The sequence below is a fragment of the Molossus molossus genome, unplaced genomic scaffold, assembly GCF_014108415.1.
Source record: "Molossus molossus isolate mMolMol1 unplaced genomic scaffold, mMolMol1.p scaffold_m16_p_8, whole genome shotgun sequence".
In the NCBI taxonomy this organism is placed as follows: Eukaryota; Metazoa; Chordata; class Mammalia; order Chiroptera; family Molossidae; genus Molossus; species Molossus molossus.
The window spans coordinates 48,039,639-48,055,767 of record NW_023425402.1 but is presented as its reverse complement, the minus strand read 5'-3'; the positions used below and the strand labels follow the sequence as shown (position 1 = coordinate 48,055,767).

Here is a 16,129-nt window from a genome sequence, read left to right as displayed (position 1 = left end):
GGAAAGGGGGCGGCCAGCCGTGGGATGCTGGGAAGCAGACACTCCAGAGAGCAGCTGGAAATCTGAAAGGTAGCTCAAACCTCCCCAGAATTAGAGTCACCGGCAGGGACATTCTCTAAAAGCTGCCGTATAAGCTGAAGGATAACTTTCTCAGGAGAAATTATGGAAAGGACTTGGGATCACAGTCCCTATAAACTGAGCAATACACCCGGGAACTCGGGTCCAAACGCTCAGACCAGAGACAGGGGCAGCCAGGCCTCGAAGGAGTGTCTACCAAACCTCAGACCCTTCGGTACAACCTTTGCAACATTTGTCTGGACACCGCCTAGGATGGCTGACCGTACGTGTTAACCTGACTGGAGCACAGAGTGCCCAGATGTTTGGTCACAGGTTCTGGGTGTCTGTGAGGGTGTTTCTGGATGAGACTGATACTTGAATCTGTGGACTGAGCAATGCAGATTGCCCTCCCTAGTGAGGGTGGACCTCATCCCATCTTTCTAGTTCAGTTATGACATTACACTGATTTTTCTTACATGATGGGTGTGCGTGGGTTATATTACCTGGAAATTTCACTTCAGGACTGTAAATAGGGAGTTAAAAAACATTTGTAATAAAAACGAGTTTTGAGTCTGACAGGACGGAGAGCGTACTGCTTTAAAAGAAGTTTGCTGTGGATCAAAAAGGTCTTTCCAAGTGGAAACACCAGGGAATCATTTCCCTTCTGGAACCTGCTGGGCCAGGGAGCGGCCGAGTGGGGCCAGGCAGGAGCAGCTGGCTCGGGCTGAAAGGGCTCTCTCTTCCCCTTGCAGGTGAGAGGACGCGGAACCGTCGGCGTTTTAACTCAGCGATTAAATCAGATACAAGATAAAGCCTGTTGAGTCTTCCCTCCACATGCCTGAGCAGATGATGCTCAATCAACGGGAGCATGTATTTATTATCGTTGTACTGCACTTTACAGTTTACAAGGCCCTTTTCCCTTTGCGCTTTACATACATCATCCCAAGTAACCTTCCAAACAACTTCTGAAACATTACATCCTATGATCTAATAAAGTAGGGAAACAACAAAGAGTGTGCGTGCTCTCTCCACACCATGCTGCCTCCACCCACGCTGCCACAGCTCTCATTCCATCATTCACTCCACACACGCGTGCTGGGCCTCAGCAGTGGACGCTGACAGGAATGCCACCCCCACGGAGGAGGGGGGTGCGGGGAGGCCCAGGGTGGCCACCGTACTTGTCCTGGGTCACACTGCTGGCCTTTGAACTGGCTTTTGCCACTTGAAATCCATGCTGCTCCATTTATATTTATTCTGTGCAGCTCTGAGGACAAAAATACACCCTCAGAGGAGGAAGAAGTTATTGGAGGAGGAAGTAGGGGGCAAGTTCTGGAGGGAAAGATGGCCATGGTAACACCTGGAGCTTCCCACAGTGGAAGGGACAGCCTCTTGAGGATGGAGGCTCTGCTGTTGGCATCCTTTGAAGACACCGGGAAGCGTCTGGGGCTGCCCTGGGAGACAGCCTTTAGAACCCAGAGAGCCTTCAAAGCCCATTTCATCTAAGAATCTGGGACTTAGAGACCATTTCTCAGAGTATAGGTTTTTGCTTTGAACTCTTCCCTTCAAATGCCAAACGTTTTTACTTCCAAGTGCCTTATTTTGGCTAGTATTTTCACCTTCCAGCTCCCACAGAGGGGTGAGCTGCTGGAAAATAGTCTGAGACGTAAGTGGTTCCATGGTCCCAGTGTAAACCCTCCTGTCCTGCCCTAAATCTGTATTCTCAGGGATGAGAAAGAAAATCCCTGGAAACTGATCATCAATCTACTGAGGACACAAGCAGAATACAGAAAAATCTTGGCAAATGTGTGCCCCGGGTTCGCTCAGTTTTGTCTAGGAAGTCATGTGAGTCCACTGTCCGCAGTTTGAAATCTACAAGGATCAGCTAGGGCTTTGGTCTCATGGAAACTTTTTTTCCTTCTGGCACGAAAATGTCAAATAGAGTCATAAAAACAGTGACTTATCCTGTGCCCAGGAATATATATATTTTTTAAATGATTATACTTCCAGTGTAGTCCACATTACTCTGGTCTCAAGCCAATTAATAAGAAGCCAATTTCTCAGCACTTGACCTTAGCAGAGACTTGGGCTGATTCCAAAGAAACACGTGCAAGACAAACGTTCCTCAACGTCCCTTTTCCTTACTCTCTACCAGAGAACTTCCAGTTCTGTTCTTCTTTACTGGGTTCTTGCTGAACAACTTCTAACTGAAGGGAGGGCAACAAAAGGGAAGGGCCAGTCCCCTGTACCACCACACATTGGCCCCCATGCATTGTCACGTATGTCACATGCCAACCGGAGTTACAGCTCAAGTCCCTGGAGAGGGGTAGACTCACCTGGTCTCATTAAGGCAGCACACAGTTGCACAGCCTCTCACTATGGGACCAATTAACCATTTCCACACAGGCGCCGAAATAACCCCGCCACACAGTGCACCCTCATTATGGATGTTAGGTAGTTAATATTAATTATTGTTACAAACACTCAAAACAGAGCTATATTTTCACACTGTGGGCGGTGAGTTCAGACATTAGAACGAGTTGTGGTGGTTGTTTTTCACTGGTCCTGGGCTTCGTTTGTAATCTGTGCACCGAAATCTAAAACCATCTACGGCGTTCCCCTGGAAGCATGTTTTGCAAGTGAGCTGTTCAAGTGACATAATCAAATATGCTTGAGAATCTTGTGGCATCTGAAGGGAGAGTTCCCCAAATAAGGGGGAATACACATGGTTGGATTGACCCCCGATCTCATGGCAAACTGCCCAGCACAACTGCATGAACCAATGACCACAGGTGTCCAAAGCCTGCATGACAACAGAATCTATTCCCACAGTGGAGTTCTTTACTGATCAGCGAACACAATGAGATTTTTGAGTAACACTCTTTGGGGTGAATGGCACATCTTATTACTAATTATTTGATGAAGCCTTGATATCATCATAATGTCGCAATAGGGAGGGTATTAAATTCTGAAGAACTGTGAAGAATAAAGGTCAGCCTCCATTTTTGGAAGGCCATAAAGAATGAGAATAATTCCTATTGGCTTGTAATAGTTTAGAAGTGGTGAGGCCCAAAGAAATTGTTTAAGTTACATGACCTCCAGATCCCGTCTCTAAAAGAGAAAGTCTGAATGTCCCGGAATTAATTGGCTTTCACCACGTTTTTCTCTCCAGTCCTTCCTCTCCTCGTTCACCAAGGCCACACTGGCCTGTGAAAACAGGAGTTCAATCCCGAGGCCGCCCCGAGGGCTGGCAGGCTGCACCCAGCGCAGACCCGCAGACACGCCGCTGTAGTGCCGCCTTCAGGCTGCCGGCACCAGGGAGAAACGCACCGCCTGGTGTTCCACCCCGGTGTTCTCATCAGGACGGTGATGTCCCAGGATGATGTGTGGACAGCCGTGAAGGGGGAAACAGAAAATCTTTCCTTCAATCCCAAAGAGAAAGACCCATAAGGGCTCTAAGGGGACAGCCAGATGCCACCGCTGTATTACTGAATCTTTCTGAACCGCAGTGGGGCGCGGGAAGGAGAGTGATGGGCGAGTCCTCGCAGGAAGGGGGTGGAACACCCTCTCTCTTCTCTTCGGAGTTTTATCCCAGCACCTCTTTGTTCAGTACCACGTCCGTTGATTGGACTGGGACCCGACCAGGGTGATTCTCTGCCCTGCCCAGCTCAGCGCTTGTCTCCAAGTGTAGCAGCATCTTCACAAAAGGCTGCGTGTTTCTTTCGGATCACTTTCAAGTCCTACTGTTTTGTCTTGAAAGAATGGGGGCTTTTGCTCCGTAATGATCAGCACGGAAAGAAAAAAAGGGCAAAGGCTTTTGTTAACAAATATTCAGCTCCCAAAAGTTGAGTCACCATCACGGGGCTAAGCCGACATCACCACTTTTCAAAGCACTGCGTGGACACTGTGTCTCCCTGGCACATTCATCTTCCCCAGTCGGCCAGCTCCACCCCTGTGCTTGTGGACCGCATACTTAGGAAGAAAGCAAGGCCCTGCCGGTCAGCCCGGCCCCTTCCTCAAAGGGCCTGCACAACCTGCTACAGGACAGTGCCATCATTTTTGAAAATCAGCAACACTAGGACCAAGTCCCATTGATCTGATCAATAAATGCAGCTGCCCAAGACGAAATGCACATCTGTCTCTCCACAAACAGAAATGTAAGTAGAATGTGTCTGATTGACGGGAGGCTAAAGAGGAGTGTGTGGTTTTATGCCACCAGATTCTCTGTAAAACACACTGGTTGAACAGTAACCACTGCAACCCCGGGGAAGCCCACGATGTGGGTCTCAGAATGTATCCTCGTTACTCCGGGGTGTCACACAGGCTCCATGGAATGACTTTTCAGCTTAGTACAAAGTGGGAACAGCCACAGGGTAATAAATTCCTTTCTGTCCTAAAATAGCCGTCCACAGAGTAACCATTGCAAGAAGCAAGAGGTATTTTACCTCTCACTGGTGGCAAAGAGCCTCTTCTGATTGAAAAAAAAAAAAAAAGTATTTATTCCAGAATGAACAAATCCTGCTTGCTGCTCACCTCCATCCCACCCTCCTGAAGGCGGGAACTAAGTGCCTGTCAGAACTGCCAGCTTAACCCAGCAGGAAGCTTTGCCACCAGCCTCCCAGCCTGGCCAGGTCTCTTGGCTGAGGGAAGCTAGAGCCACCAATGCTAACATTTGAAAACCCAGAGGGAGGAGAGAGATCTGACTTCTGAAGAATGCTTTGCACCCGTCACCACTGGCCTTCCAGACGCTGTGCACTGTGACCAAATAGCAGCATATGTCATCAGGCTGCCCCTGAATGCCACCCGCCAGTGACAGGCAGCCCCGAAGTGTGTGTGTGGGGGGGGGGGGGGCTGAGAGGGTTCATCACCGAGCAGGCTGCTCTGAAAGACCCAATGCTCCTGTACCTCTCCAGACACCAGTATGTGCAGGTCAGACTAAGCCAAATTTCCAACAGTCCCGAGCACATCCGAAATGGCCCTTCTGCCTGCAGCTCCTCCACTTTGAGTCTCAACCTAATTCTCGGCATCTGATAAACTACGGTGAGAGTCTGCAGAAATGTTGAAGAATGAACCTTTGCCAGAACCGAGACAAATGCAACAACAATAAAAAACACTTAGGACCTTGTGGGCTTGCAGCCAAAGCACTGGAACTTGGTATACGCTTATCAACAAATGCAGGGTTCACCACAGCGACTCACACAGAGATGCTAGCAGAGATTTATAGCAGAGACTAGAGTGTGGCGCTCTTGCAAATGCAAAGGTTGGGAGGGGGGGGGAGTGTTGTAGAAAAGGAAAAGAAAGAAAGAAAAAGCAACAAAAATAAATAAATAAAAAGAAAGCCAAATAAATGCGATCCAAACATCTGAGCCACTACTTCAATCTCAGAAATGCTGCCATGATTTGGGTGATCCCAGTGGTCTTTGAACCATGTTGGAAAATGTCACAATAGATGTTTGAATTAAAATCCAGTAAGTTTGCCAAATGGCCAATTGTTTAAAATTGGCAGCGCTCCAGACAACTACCAGGCTGCGTACTGCCGGGGCTGAGAGAATTGCTAATCCCACAGCAAGTTCATTATCACCTTATTGATAAAGGGGTAATTTTTTTAAGCTCATGGTGTGGCTTTTGTGACTCATTAATTAAAATTTAGAGTAATTTACTAGACACAGTAGTAGCTTCTGTTACATTATTTATGTACCAAATCATTTGAGTCTTCTCCCAGGGGCTGTTTTTAATCCCCTGGTCTCTCCTCACCTGTCTGCCCTTGAAGGCAACAGAAATATTAAAAACATGTTAAACTCAAACTAGCCTTTTGGGAAATCGCAGGATTAAGACGAGGTCCAAGGAGGCACTTGATCACACTCATTCCTGGGACTGTCGAACCCGCCCCAGCCATGAAGAGGCCCGTGTGCTCCCAGCAAATGGGACGGCTTTCACAGACCTCCGCTCCCAAGTGCTGGAGCGAAGTGCGTGTCCTTTGATAGTCAGATGGGAAGAGAGTCTTTCCTTATCTTTTCCTCTTCTTTCCCACGCCATCCCCGAGTAAAGGCAGAAGGCTGGGGAAAGAGGAGGAGCTGCGTGGGGTAAAACTGGAGGCGCTCAGCTCTGAACACCCCAGCCTCCTGCTCTCCCCAGCACCCGTGGGCTGCGGGAAGCACACCTCGGCCACTTGGCGTCAGTGTGACACTGAGGCTCCCAGGCTGGGGAGGACCTGTCCGCAGGCTCTGCCCAGGCGCCAGGCGCCAGCTCCCGCTGTGGCCCCCACCCTGGCCCTCCTGTGTCCTAAGAGGCAGGAGTGCGGGTGTGTGATGTGTCCACCTGACACGCGAACTGCGAACAGACCTGCAGAACACTCTGAAACCGAGCTCCCCAAATGTTGGGAAAGGGTGTTTCTCTCCAAGCATTCCTTGTTTTGATTTAAGAGAACTTCAGTCGTGTGTTCCGTGAACTGTTTGAAGTATTTGCGATCCAAAACTGAGATTAAAAGCATAGAAGCCACCACTTTATGAGAGCTGGAACGCAATCTGATGTTCCCATCATTTAAAGTTTAAAAACTAAACATTTTCTGTCCTTGTAGTTTGAGGCATCGCTTGAATTTTTATAGCAAACATATTATTTAACATTTGAAAAAGTCATTACTTTTTCAAATTCTCATTTGCCAGGAGCTGGTCTGTCTGCTGTGTCACCTGCAGCGGGCGGGGAGCCCCGTGACCCCAGCCCCAGGAGCCGAGAGCCAGAGAGCGAAACTGCTTCTGCTTCACTTGCCTGGAAAACACGCCACCAAACGCAAATAAAGCACGGAAAGCCGTTTACTATTGCTTCTCTCATTGTTTTCTTTTCCATCTATTATTGTTCACTTACTTTATTTCCTTTTGATCCCAAAATAAAAGTAATTTTGGTGGCCCAGGGAAGAAATGTAAACACATTAAGCATAAAAGAACTGGGTTTTTGTGGGATTTTTCCTTTTCTTCTAATTCCACAGATGAAGCAGACAGATAAATTTACCAAATTATTAGATTCCTTCCACACGCACATTTGAAGAACTGAAGAAAACACATGCAGATTTTACCAAGTATGTTTACAAGGTAAAGATTTTGAAGCAGCCAAACAACTTCCCTAAAATTTACGGTTCTATATTAATGTTTTATTTTCGTTCACACACAATCACGACTGCTTTTCTAGGTCATCTTCATCCAGCTGCCTTTGCCCAAATACTCACCTTGTTTTTCTAGGCTAGTTCTACCAAGAAAAGCAACAACAAGGCTCCCTCCACGCAGGTATCATAGCCCTTGGTAGTTTACTTTGCCACACTGTAAATTCCTTCGGTTATTTTTATGCTTTCACTCCAAATATGGTTTTATTTAAAAAGAAAACCATCTTGGGGGGAAAAGCAATTATGTCTCTCACTCTTTAACCATGGTTCCTCTGGCTGAAAAGGAAGGGTATCAGAGAACACAACCAACATCTCCATCTGAAGCACCTGGATTTCTCTCCCAAGCCACCCTGTCTGCGACCAACCAGAAAGCCACTTTCTCAGGAAGCTCCTGATTGTGGAACGCTCTTGGGTACCGTCTAAGAACAGAGGCAGCACCGCGGGCCAGGTCTTTTACTACTAGGGAGTGGGAAGAACTCTGACTTAGTACCTGAACTCCCGGTCAGAGGACTCAGGCGAAGCCGACACCTCGCCCTCATCCACGGTCCTCTCCTGCCCCGCACGCAGCCTGGGCAGGGACCTGTGACACTAGGAGGGACATGTGGAATCGGGTTCAAGTCACACAACGCCCCAGCTGAGAAGAAAGTGACCTTGTGTATTTGAATTTGGGAAAACTGCTCCTGACCCTCTGCATTTACCTGGGGTTTTTTTCCCAAAAAAACTAACCAGTACCAGCAACTAGCAATAAACAGTATTCTCATCTATCCTGGTAGATTAGGAAACAGCAGCACAGACATATGTAAAATATCCCACCTGGTATACAAAAAAACAAATTTCAACTTTAAAAGAAAACCACTCTCGCATATTCACAACACATTGATTTTAAAAGTTAAATTTTAGGCAAATATTTTTACCCCAAGACATACTAAAAATTTTTAAATTAAAAAAACAAAGCAAAGCAAAATCATCATCATAAAAATAAAAAAATAAAAAGCCAACCAGTTATTTGAGTTCACATTTGGGGGGAAAAACAACTTTCTACATATTTAAATGTAGGGTTAAAGAGTAGTGAATATATATGTATATACCCCCAAATTTATAAACTCTATGATTCCATACTGCATCTTCCCCTCTGAGATCTGATTAAGAAATCAAACATTGTATTTTGAGTAGAAGGAACTAAAGTTTACCTGCCGCCCTCAGTGGTTGTTGTGCAGGACGTTCAAGCAGTGCCCTAGAGGTAGGCATGCAACCCAGAAAAACTGAAACGGGTAGCCTGGCATGCTGACAGTAGACAGAGAAGGACCCTGTGTCCACGGCACACCCTCCGATCGTGCAGCTCCCTTACCTACGGCTTGTTCGCCAGAGCCCTGATCAGGTTCTTTACCAGGCCGATAATGTTGACTCAGAAGACAGAAGACTTTCAGTACATGCAAACCGAGTATTGCAAAAGCTAATCTTCCACCCGTGTGTTAGTAGCTCACAGTTAGTCTCCAGCAGCCCTGCTCTCCGGCTGCAAACATCTCATTAGACTAATGCATTCAGCACAGGCAGAAAACTCGCTTTACCATAGCTACAGCAATGAATTTCCATTACGATGACAGCTTCAACCACATCATGTCCGGAAAACCAGCCAACCACTGGCTTTTAAAGAACACACACATTTTACATGCAGAAAATGAGGCGTGCGAGTGTGCGTGTGCGTGTGTGTGTGTGTGTGTGTGTTTCATGTTTCCTTCCTCTTAGAAGCCCAACTAAGAGAAATGTGCAGTGTAGCTTTTTGCCGACATGAGCTGCAAGGTAATGACACTTCTGCTTCCTTGGTAGTTACGTCCTTGTAATAAACTGAATTATGTCACAATTGTCAGAAGGGGTGTTTCCAACATTTCGGTTTTCATTAGCCCTCCTCTGTTGCCATAGAAACCAGACTGTCACATCATCTCTTTGTCCCAGTCCTGCAGCAGTGTGGGCCAGCACCGGGCTTCCAAGATACCGGTGAGCCGAAGGAATAAATGTTTGACTTTGGACAAATAAAACAAAAAGAAATGCTCTAATGTCATCATCATTCAGGAGAGACTGTGTGCTGCAGAGGAGTGTGCCCACACAGGTGGACACACCGTGGTCATGCATAGTAACTCTGCAGCTGCACTGTCGGTCCATTCTCACAACTCCTGGACTTGGGCTCCAGATGTGTGAGTGTGAAGTGTTCCCGAACCCATGAACACGGTCGGAGCCTCCGCGGGGTGAGATGGTCCGCACACAGAGAAAGGGCTACCCTTCATCCTCCATGCTCTATTGTGTTCTCTGCGGCAAACCAACATATCCTGGAAAGGGGACTTCTCCTTTTTTTATACAGTGGATCAAGGCCCCCATTGCCCATTTCATTTGCCCCATTCTGGAGTATTATTCCCAAGTATTTCCTACAAGAAGAAACATTTATTTAACAAATATGTGGCCACCCACAGGCTTACTCATGGGGCTGAGCAATAAGCAAAGTTAGCCAGGAGCTAGGGCTAATGAAGGTTCGGGCCACAACTTGGACAGTTACTGAGAGTGAAAAAAATAAAATTACAACTTGGCATTTTTCTGAATATATAGGCAGCATCACATTAGAAGGAATAATAAATCTCTCTGCTCAAATTATGACCATAGGAAAACATTAAATTTTTTTGAAGTCAAAGCATTGTATTTCTTGAGCAAGAAGTAATTTCACTATTTAAGTCATTTAATCATCTAATTGTATTGTTTTGTTTTGTGTGGGAAAAGGCAAGTTTGGTAGTTTTTCACTCTGGTCATTGAATATAAGTTGATTTCATTAAAGGAGGAGGAGAGAAAGGAGGGAGAGGACGAGGAGAATAAGAGAAAACAGGACCTAATGGATGGTTTGCATCTGGCCAGCATCTCTGTCTCAGCCACAGTGGGTGGGCGTGTGTAGGTCAGTGGCCTCGAACACAGTCCCACGCTCCACTCCACAGAGCACCTGAGATGTTCAATGAGTCTACACTTTAAAATGTTTCTTTAGATTAAAAAAATAAATCTTCCTTAAATAATCAACAAATTTCCCAAATCCTATAACAGAGGAAGAAGGCCTGACAGGATCTGTGAAAGAAAGGAGGTTTGGCTTTGCTCCCCAGCTTTTCGAGAATCTGTGGTCCTGCTTTTCAGTGTCCACACCTCCCACCTCCTCCCAGATGCCCTGCTGTGGCCTGTCCTTAAGTGGGTGTGGCTGGGAGGCAGGCTTTGGCCTCTCCAGGCAACCACTAAATGAGGCTTAAAATGGAAATTAAGTAAAGCTGGTTTGCTTAAAGAAATAGATGATAAATAGGTAGATTGATAGATGAATGATGATAAAGATAGATAGATAGATAGATAATTGATAGATAGATAGATAGATAATCATACTGGGATTTCTTTCCTTGTGCAACCAGGACTATAGGCCTTAAGAAATTAAATCCATGTTTTTGAAAATGCTAGAAGTTTTTAATTCCAAGAATAATTTTAAGTTAAACATGTGAGAGAAAAGAACTTTGGTGGGATTGCTGTATCCAGGCTAGGGGGCCTGTTAAGAAGGAAGGGGCCCTCTGAGCTAAGGTATCTGTCTCTAAGTCTTGTACATCCCTGGGCTAGGATCAGGATGCTTCGGTTGTGCCACGCTGTTAATTTTCTTTGGCCCTATGGTTACATTTCTGTCTCAGACCACAGGCAGCACACTCTCCTCTTTCCACTCAAATGCCGCTGGGTTGATTAGCAAAAGGCGGCCAGTGGCAGCAAGCAAGTTAATTTGGGGGCATCCCAAATGCAAACCTACTTAGAGGCACCTCCCCTGGAAGAGTGCTCCTGCAGGCAGCTGCTGGTAATGAGCTGTGGCCCCCACCCAAGCAGCAGCACTGTGTCCTGGAGAGAGGAGTCAGTGCTATGGCAAAAAAAACACTTGTTATCATAATCCTAGCTAACATTTACTGGGGAAATACGATTCACACATCCTATTCATATGTTATCTCATTTACAACAACCCTATAATGTAAGTATTATAAGTACCAGCCCCATTTTACAGATAAGGAAACTGAGACTCAGGGATATTAAAAAAGTTGCCGACGGTCACACAGCTCAGAAGTGTTGGATACAGGATTGACCCAGGCAGTCTGTCCCCAAAGACACAGTAACTAATCATATGGCCACATGGTCCCCTGGCACTGCCCCTTGTTCTAGCTCTGCCATTAACCCAATGACATTGGTCAAATCACTGTTCTTCTATAATAGGGGGATGTGGGTAGGGGACTAGATAATCTTTGTGGTCCCTTATGGTTCTGACATTCTACAGTTTGATGAATTGTTTTACCTGCTAGAACAGACCAATGCTTTGCGTTGGAGGAGAACCCAGCTGTAGTTGTGGCTGTGGCCATGACCAAGAACAGGCAAAACACCCTCTCTGCCAATAGACCAAAACCTGGCAAACTACTGCTTTGGACGGTCAAGTTGGGGAAGACTGGGGGGAGAGAGTGTGGAGAGAGAACAGGGAAGTTTTATTTTATTTTATTTTATTTTTTGGTACGTGCCCCTACCGGGAACCGAACCCGGAACTCTCTGGTCCATAGGCCGATGCCCCAACTGCTGAGCCAAACAAGCCAAGGCAGAACAGGGAACTTTTAAAGGCCAGGATTTCGTTCCTGAAGCAGTAAAGGAGAACGGTCTCCCACACTCATGCAGTCCCCTGACTTTGCTTCTATATCATTCAACACTGACTTTTCCTTAAGCGTTCCTGAAAGTTTGAGGAGTTTCAGGGCTCGGTGTGAGGCTTAGGATCACCATTTTACCAAAGGGAAACCTTACTAGTCGGACAAGCGGGCAGAGCAGAACCAGTGGATGGCAGAGCCCGGGGCTCCCCGCCTGCCTTCTTCCCCTCAAAGCCCCACCTTCCATGAGGCCAGAGCTTAGTTTACGCAAACAGTGATCTTTCTAAACTAACACCGAGACTGTTCTTTGTAGTGAGGAAACAACCTCGAAGTCCGATAAAAAGAGATTACTTAAGTAAATGTATCAAGTGTCCATACCATGCAATGTAAACTAGAAACATAGAAAACTATGGAGTGACCGGAAAGCATGTTCTCAATGTACATGTACTAAAAAATTGCAGGTTAGACTCTTAGTTTGAAAAAATAGAATGATTTGCAAAATACTAATGGCATGATCCCTTGGTGATAGGATTATGAGTAATTTTTATCTTCTTAATCTTCTTTATATTTTCTGCAAAAGAAGACCTACTTTTTATGATAGATAATACAAAGTCATATGAATGAAATGATTGACTAGTCACAGAAATTTTCCTTAGAACATCTGCACACGTATTTGCTTATAATTCTCATAAATCTTAAGTCTTAAATGTATTTGCCATCAATGAAATAAAACCTTTGCCCCGTGGCTACATTCAGCCACGGCCTTTGCGGATGCTTCAGGCTTAAAGACTGTCCCCAGCTCAGTCAAGCTACCCTGCGGACCCCACTCTGGGCGTCCCTATACCCAGTATCTGGGAGCCCTGCAGGGCGCTCGGCAGAGCCAGTGCAGTCAGGGCAGACTCCCTGTCCTTTCCCACCCAAGAGCTCCCACTGTCTTTGGGGTCCTCTCAGAGCTGTAATAGTCCTGTTTCAGTAAAGCCATGTGCTAAAGACACAGATTGTTGGGGGAGGGGGAAGTGATCAAATGAAGTGGAGATCACTCCATCCAGGGAAAGGACGACTCTTTCCCGTTCTCCTGGGGTGAAGCCTGGGCTCCTCTCAGGCGGGGCCTCCTCTCTGTGTGGCTCTGGGCCTGTGGCCCCGGCTGATACTCAGGGATCGACTTGGTGAAAATCTCTCTCTCAAGATCTGGCAGTTTGGGTGATAGCAGCCCAGAGACCCTCATCCCAGGGGCAGTGTCTGGTGACAGGGTTGGTACGGAAAGGGCAGGTGCTGACAGCCAGGACAGCAGGGACTTTTCTTTGTTCTCTTGGCTGTAAACTCCAAGATGGCAGAGAACCAGCCTGGCTCCACTGTATCCCCAACACGTACCTCAGTGTCTGCTCTGTAGTAGGAAATCAACAAATAATTACTGCTGAATGAATAAGAGAAACTAGGGGTTAAAGATGGTGACCTAATCAATATTAGTATAGGTTTTTAGGCTTGATTCCTTCTCGTCCTCAAAAAAAGTAATTGACTTTGGATGTTTGTCATCAGGGAAAAAAAACCTTAATTTGTGAAAATTGGAAAGATGCCTTCTATTTCCTATGTCTCTCCTCTGTTGGGTTCCAAAAATGTTACCTCAGGATAACTTTTGCTTTGAGCTATGTTTGTGTGAAACTAATAAACTTTTATTCAAAATTCATACAGGTGATCTCCAAGCACTTTTGGCTATTAGCTATGTTTCCCTTTTTCTCCTAAAATATTTTTCCCAAGTTAAATATAAGAGGTCAATATTGGAGCCTGGCTGGTGTGGCTCAGTGGTTGAGCATCAACCCATGCACCAGGAGATCACCAGTTCGATTCCTGGTCAGGGTACATGCCCAGGTTGTGGCACGATCCCCTTTGGAGGACATGCAGGAGGTGGCCAATCAGTGTGCTCTCTCATCAATGTTTCTATCTCTCTCTCCCTCTCCCTACCTCTTGCCCTAAAATTAATAAAGAAAAAAAATTTTTTTTTTTTTTTTAAAAAGAGGTCAAGTCCTGGCCAGCAGTTTGGCTCAGCAGTTAGAGCGTCGGCCTGTGGTCTGAAGAGACCCGGGTTCGGTTCCTGCTAAGGGCATGTACCTCGGTTGCAGTTTGTCCCTGGCCCTGGTTGGTCGTGCGGGTGGCAGCCACTCGATGTGTCCCTTTCACATCGATGTTTCTCTCTCTCCCATTCTATCTGAACAAAAAAAAGAAAAAAAGAAAAAATGTCCTCGGGTGAGGATAAAAATAAATAAATAAATAAAATTTAAAAAGAGGTCAATATCGGAGTGCAGAAACTCCTGAAATTAGAGAAAGTGAACCTCAGCCAGACTGGTATGCACGCTCCAAAGAGACAGCAAAAGAAACTTCAGATTAAGTAAAGAGTACATGCAATTTCAGCTGATAACAGTTACTGCTTCTGGGTCCAATTTTTCTATAGAATGGTGTGTGTGTGTGTGGGGGGGTGTAATGGTAGTAGTAGGAGTAGGAGTAGGAGTAGTAATAGTAGCAATAATAGTAGTAAGAACATAGCAATGTAATAGGGGGCCCAGCTAAGAGAAATTCTATCTTTAAAAATCCATTTAGAAGATAGCCTGTTGGGGGTTCCCTGCAGGATCAGTTTCTAGAATAAAGTCACTGATCACCCAGGGCTCCCTTTCCCTTTATTTGAGGGAAGATCTCCACCATGGGCCCCTTAGTTACCCAAAGGCAAGAATACACCATTATACTTGAAGCAAAACTTGAATCTGAATGTAGATGATGCCGTCTGGAAATTTTCACTCTCTTTAATAAAAAAGCTGCTGGTTGGTGAATAAAAAGCTGGTTGGTAAATTTGCCTTAAGGATAACCAACTTCAGTGTGGACCAGGTCTTTGATAAGCCCACTTCAGGTAGACACTGGGTCTGGGGCCAACATGAAGGAAGAGGTAAGTAAGACTGCTGGTAACTGCAAAAACAATTCGAATTGGCTTAAACAGGAAGAGCCTTCATTGGCACAGAGTCCAGTGAGCTTTACATAGAGCTGACCCAACAACTCCATGACGTCACCAAAGACCTGATCTGAACCACCCTATGCCTGGCTTCCCTCATGGTCACAATATGGCTGCCAACTGCTTCTAGGCTGAATACTTCCCCATTCACATCCACCACAGGGAGAGCCTCTCCAGGTACCTTGCACATTGGAACTAAGAAACTTCTGTCCTAGAACCTCCTGCCAACATCTCTCTCATCTCATTGGCTGAAAGTAGGCCATGCTTATTCCTGGACCAATCACTGCCACCATGATCCCCCTTTGAAGGGGTGGGGGGCAAGGAGGTTCTGCTTTGCCCCTGGCACAGGAGCTGATTGAGGAGGGGTGGATACCTGAATAATGTCAGTGCTCCTAGCAGAAAGGAAGAGGAATGTGTGCTAAGGAGCAAAATCAGCAAGAGGCGACTGCTCGTTATAGAAGGTGGGGAGGTGAGATCTGGGGGCCGATCTCGGGAAGGGGAGATGGAAGGAGGCTGCGCTGTGCGCATGTGACCCTTACCCTGCAGCGCTCTCCGACACTGATCTTCAGGAAAGACCACAGAAAGTTTGAAGTGCTTGATGTGGTTGAATTTCTCGTAGAAACTGGTGAAGAGGCTGAGTTTTGTTTCCTGGGTTGATGCAAGTGAAAGCAAGACAGCACATGAGAAGCCAGGGGCCAAGACCAAAGGGATTCAGAAACTGCTAAGCCTGGGGACACGGGCAGCTGTTCAGGAGGACTTCCCTGGGATGGAAACATTGGGAACTTATAGGGCAGAAAGGTAGCCAGCTAACAAAGGGGCTAAAGTCATCTAAATTGAGTGTATATTTAGCTGCATTGTATCTGTCAATAAAGGGGAGGGAGCGTCTGGAGAGGAAGACTTGACTGGAATTGATACTCTGCAAATGCATTGGTTAAAATAAAATAGTCTAGCCCTGACCAGTATGGCTCAGTGGTAAGGGCGTAACCTGCAGATCAAAGAGTCCCGGGTTCGATTCCGGCCAAGGGCACGTACCTCGTACCTCGTACCTCAGTTGTGGTTCATCCCCGTCCTGGCTGGGGTTGTACAGGTGGCAACCAATCGATGTGTCTCTCTCGCATCGATGTTTTTCTCTCTCTCTCTATCTTTCCCTCTCCCTCCAGTTCTATCTGAAGATAAATGTAAAAATATCCTCGGGTGAAGGTAAATAAATAAATAAAATGAAATAGTCTACACTTCGAGAGCAGTGTGGTGGAG

The 16,129-nt window shown here is 46.2% G+C and overlaps 1 protein-coding gene across 5 annotated transcripts in view; it reads right to left on the bottom strand.

Annotated features, from left to right (window-relative positions):
• The window catches only part of SCML4 (Scm polycomb group protein like 4), a 94,709-nt gene extending 85,905 nt beyond the window's left edge, over positions 1-8,804 (bottom strand). For 2 of the 5 annotated variants that reach the window (XM_036249311.1, XM_036249314.1), the window contains exon 1: positions 8,398-8,804. In XM_036249311.1, the coding sequence (XP_036105204.1) occupies positions 8,398-8,455 (58 nt within the window). In that variant the 5' untranslated portion in view covers positions 8,456-8,804. Of the gene's footprint in view, positions 1-7,697; positions 8,152-8,397 lie in introns of those variants that run through there. The other 3 variants (XM_036249313.1, XM_036249315.1, XM_036249312.1) reach the window with 2 other exon arrangements.
• Positions 8,805-16,129: the final 7,325 nt, after the last annotated feature.